At 28.5% G+C, this 4,563-nt stretch overlaps 1 protein-coding gene across 3 annotated transcripts in view; it reads left to right on the forward strand.

The window, feature by feature from the left end:
• The window catches only part of LOC106458235 (protein tyrosine phosphatase type IVA 2-like), a 31,305-nt gene that overhangs the window by 10,248 nt on the left and 16,494 nt on the right, over window positions 1-4,563 (forward strand). The window contains exons 1-3 of one of the 3 annotated variants that reach the window (XM_013917711.2): window positions 612-950; window positions 1,341-1,816; window positions 4,398-4,490. In XM_013917711.2, coding sequence (XP_013773165.1) covers window positions 1,700-1,816; window positions 4,398-4,490 — 210 coding nt within the window. In that variant the 5' untranslated portion in view covers window positions 612-950; window positions 1,341-1,699. Of the gene's footprint in view, window positions 1-611; window positions 951-1,340; window positions 1,817-4,397; window positions 4,491-4,563 lie in introns of those variants that run through there. The other 2 variants (XM_013917710.2, XM_013917713.2) reach the window with 2 other exon arrangements.

The raw sequence follows: 4,563 nt of genomic DNA on the forward strand, positions 1-4,563 counted from the left end.
CTGGGTTTCTGCTCCTTAGATTTCCCTCTTGGTTCACAGTGTTTTAATATTTTTTTTCTATATTATAAACAAAATATTGACTGGGTTTCTGCTCCTTAGATTTCCCTCTTGGTTCACAGTGTTTTAATATTTTTTTTCTTTGCTTATAATACAATTAGTAAGGAGAACCCAAATTATTCTTGTTTTCTACACTGTAAGAAAGTGGGAAAAAAAACAGCTATTGTGAATGTTCAGTTTTCAAAAAATGATCTTGAATATATCCACATTTGTTTATTATATATATTTCAATAAGATTGAGTGAATGTTAAGACATTTTAGTTCTTTTGTTGAAAACAGTCAAATGCAAAAAGTATCTTAAGTTGTCAGTCACCTAGCTTCATTGTCATATATAAGATGTAATTAACATATAAAGAATGAAAATTGAGTTCAATTAACATTTTAGAAAAAAGAAGCAAATTGTTTTTACAAAAAAAATTAATTTTATGCTGTTGACTTTCTCACTAAAATGTTTTGAAACATTCATTTTTTGTAATCAATAGACCTACTGTTTCCACTAGTATTACATCATTTATTTCCTAGAAGGGCTGCAATAATAAATCAATACATTCCTCCTACAGTATGATCCTTGAAGCAGCATGTTCAGATGAAGGTTGAGCTTGTGTTACCAGCCTATTGCTCAAGCCTGTGTAATCTGTTTACTAATGTCTAGTACATGAGAAGAGAAAGGTGGTGAAGTGCTGAGTGGGAAAAATATTTATTAAGCCAAGCTTTTTTAAGTATTTTTAATTTTCTGAAAACTTGTTTTTGAATGAGTCATCCTGTTCCTTTCACATACAGATTGCTCATTTTATATTTGGTAAAATCTTTGTTCAGTGTACAGTGCAAGCACACAAGATGGTTGTAATAGTAAGCTGCAGATGTAGAAATACTTGATAAAGTAAACTTTTAAAGTAAGTACTACTTGAGCTATGAAATGTAGACTGTATCTTGTGAACTTATTAAGTATTACATGTTTATGTGTACATGAAGTTAGCCTTAAAAAAGCCTATGTAAAGTGTTTTTTGTGACCCTAATCTTAGTTTTAGAATATAAGTGAAGTATTTTGACTTAAATTTATGCAGTCAAGTTACTGTGAGAATAAATTTATTTTTGAAATTCCCATTAATTTTATAGTTTATAGGAAAAAATGTTTGTTTTGATTTTTCTTAAGAATGAAAACAAACTTATTTTGATATATCTAAATATTTTATAGAATAAAAATAAAAGTTGTACTTAATAAGGGTAATTTGATCATATTATTTTAAGCAACTTTTTCATTTCAATTTTTGTTTTATGTTTAGTCAGCTAAGGTTCCCCTTCTGCTCCCTTTTGAAGTCAGGAGACACCATACCTTGATGGAGTTTCTGAAAACAGCAGGAGAGTACTGTCAGTCTCAGCATAAGTGAAACTTCTGTCAGAACTGTTTTGTAATTGATTTTTAACTCCTTGCGAAAAAAGTATTTTCTCTCAATGGAATTTGGTTAAAGCACTGTGAAACTTAAAGCCAAAGATATTAAAAAACTGCTAAGTTGTTACGGTCGTCAGTTTAAGGTAAAGTTGTAGTTACAGTGGATTTTATTGGTCCATTTATAAATTCTAGAACGCTATTCTACATAGGAAAAAAGGATTTAACTTTCTGTTGTCGTATAAAGTTTTTGTAATGAGCATTATGAAACGTAAAGGGATTCGACCAGCACCTTCAGAAATTTCATACAAGAACATGAGATTCTTGATACTGGATCGGCCATCAGATTCTACATTCCCAGATTTCTTAGAGGTGAGTACTTCTAGTTGAATTGTAACCTTAATTAGTTATCAAAGTGCATGTTATATATAGTATCTGCCGAGCAGTATTTGTTTTACAAGTAAAACATTCTCATGATAGTTGATGTTCTATAGAGGTATCTGAGCTTATTGTTGTTTGTCTTTATTTCTATTTTGTTGTGTGTTGTTTGTCATAAAATATTTGATTGTGACACATTTGATTAAATGTTAGAAACAAATTTTGAAGCACAAATTGATCATTTTGGGTTATAAAGTATTCTCATGCAGAAATTGAAACTAAGATAATTTTATGGAAGAATTAATGTTAAGCTTTTTGTGTTATTTTCAGAATTTAAAAAAGCATTACAAATCATAATTACATTTATCAAACAAATAAATTCCTTTGTGTTTTGTATATATACTTTATACCATCTCAAAGTACAAAAAATAGCACACACAAAGAGAAATCTTCATTTCTTCTGAAGTATTTCTTAAAGTTACGATACTATCTAATTGATGCAGTTCATACTTCATTCCAGTGAGTTGTTGATAACAATTATTGTTTATATGTACATATTTTGTTCAAGGTTGTAGGTCAACAAGTAGTTATTCCAGAGTGGATAGGGGTAATATATATATAGACCTAGTGTTTGCTATTTGATAAATCAGTGGGCTCACTAATTAATTAGAAAGTTCTCAAAGTTGGCACTGGCATATTTGTGAAAAACATACTTTTTGTCAATAAATATTTTTTCTCACAAGCTTTATGGACATCTACTTGATATGGATGAATTACTTATTTTGATTAAATACCACCACACAGTCACAGTTGTTTTTCAAGTATGCAGTAATCCCCCACTGAGTAAATCCTATAAATTGATTATTGAATAATAAAAATGTATTACTCTCATGATTAAGGTAATATTGTTTTTACTTAAAACATTTTATTATTAGAATTACATATAATTAAGCAACCATTTAGACAATTTATATATGTATATTTGAAGAGGATGAACATAAACAATATTCAATAAATCTTTGAGGCACCACAATATTTTGCAATTGCCTACCATACAGTAAACTTGTCTAATTTTATGAAAATTTCAGTTTATTTGGTGATCATAATAAAAAGAAATGCTGATTACAAACATTAAAAGTCAGTAAAACCATAGTATATTTATTAAAAAATAATAACCGTAATTTTTTAAACTTAAAATCTATACATTTGTTTTATTGATGTGATAGTAATAAAAACAAAGACAAACGTTTCAAATTTTGTAATAAAAATTAGTTATAACTATATTTAGAAGAAAAGTTGTAAATTCTATGCCTAAATTCCTGTTATGCTTGTTTTGATTTTTTTTTTCAAGTTATCACTTATACAGTCATAGCACTTTCATTTTCGATTATTTTGGACATCCGTTATATGGAAACATCATCCTTGCAAGTATTAGCCTCTAAAAAATTAAAAATCAATTTTGTAACAAGTAGATATAATAAGAGCTGTAAGGTGTATTAAGCATTACTAATATTAATGAAAACAGATCTCTAGTCTTGAGCACATGCAAATTGTTAGTGTGTTTGGAAAAAAAGCAGTGCATAAAAATTTACCATTGCATTGTTTAATTGGTATTGATATGGATGTATTTGGTTAGAAATAATCAATTGATGGAGAATTAGGGAAATTTTATTGAATTTGTAAATGTACAGGGGTAATTGTGATTTAAAAAAACAACCATTTCTGCTATGTACAGCTTTTAGATAAAGTACATAGGGTTCACTGTGTTTTAGTTGGTCACATTTTGGCACATTACTAAATACACACACACAAACACTGATGCTAAAATGTCATTGGGCTGCTATATTGTTACTGTAGGATGGACATGATAATAGAGTGACAGAAGGTTGGGTGTCTTTTGTATTGTGTTTGAAATAATTTTTTATTTGAAGAAAGGAGTGAAATCTTCTTGTTAGACATGTACTTATGACAGGCCATATGGTTAGAAGATAGGTTGAACTATTAACTCACTTTATTGGTATAATAGAAAATATGTATGTGTAAGTGACAGAGGAAGGAAATTTGAGTTTTATATTAGGGCTTAGCTTTCACTATATAATTGAATTTATTAGACACATTTGAAGTAAACTTTTTTACAGAAGATAAATTTCACTAAAATGTGTATAGCTATGTGGTTTGTAAAAACCATTATTTAGAAGGAAATGACCTTCAGTGATACTGATGTATTGTTAGTTGAGAAATTGTTTTTCAAAGAACAATTTACTGTTGTCCTAAGCTCGTTATTACTATAAGGTATAAGTAAGGATATTTGAAATAACTTTCTTTTTATTTACCTTGTATATTAAGACCATACACAGCTTACATCTTGGATGTTAAAAGTTTTAGAGAAAAGTCATAAGATTGTTACAGGAGACTGCGTGTTGTATGTGGTATATAATGCATTTATCAGAATAACAAATAATGTAGCACCTCGTATGTAATGAAAAATTTATTTGTTGCTTTATTTATCTAATTATGTATAACTGTTTTGTGTGTATAAAAAGTATACTTTAAATTAATTTATTGTACACTGCAGGTTCTTAAGAAAAACAATGTTAAAGACCTTGTCAGAGTATGTGAGGTTACCTACAAAACAGACTTGTTGGATCAAGAGGGAATAGTTGTTCATGTGAGTTGCATTATTCTGGAATTTAATATTTTATTCTTCATTCCAAGCATTTTTAAAATCTGATAAAGGTTTT

The sequence above is a fragment of the Limulus polyphemus genome, unplaced genomic scaffold (assembly GCF_000517525.1).
Source record: "Limulus polyphemus unplaced genomic scaffold, Limulus_polyphemus-2.1.2 Scaffold433, whole genome shotgun sequence".
Taxonomy (NCBI): Eukaryota; Metazoa; Arthropoda; class Merostomata; order Xiphosura; family Limulidae; genus Limulus; species Limulus polyphemus.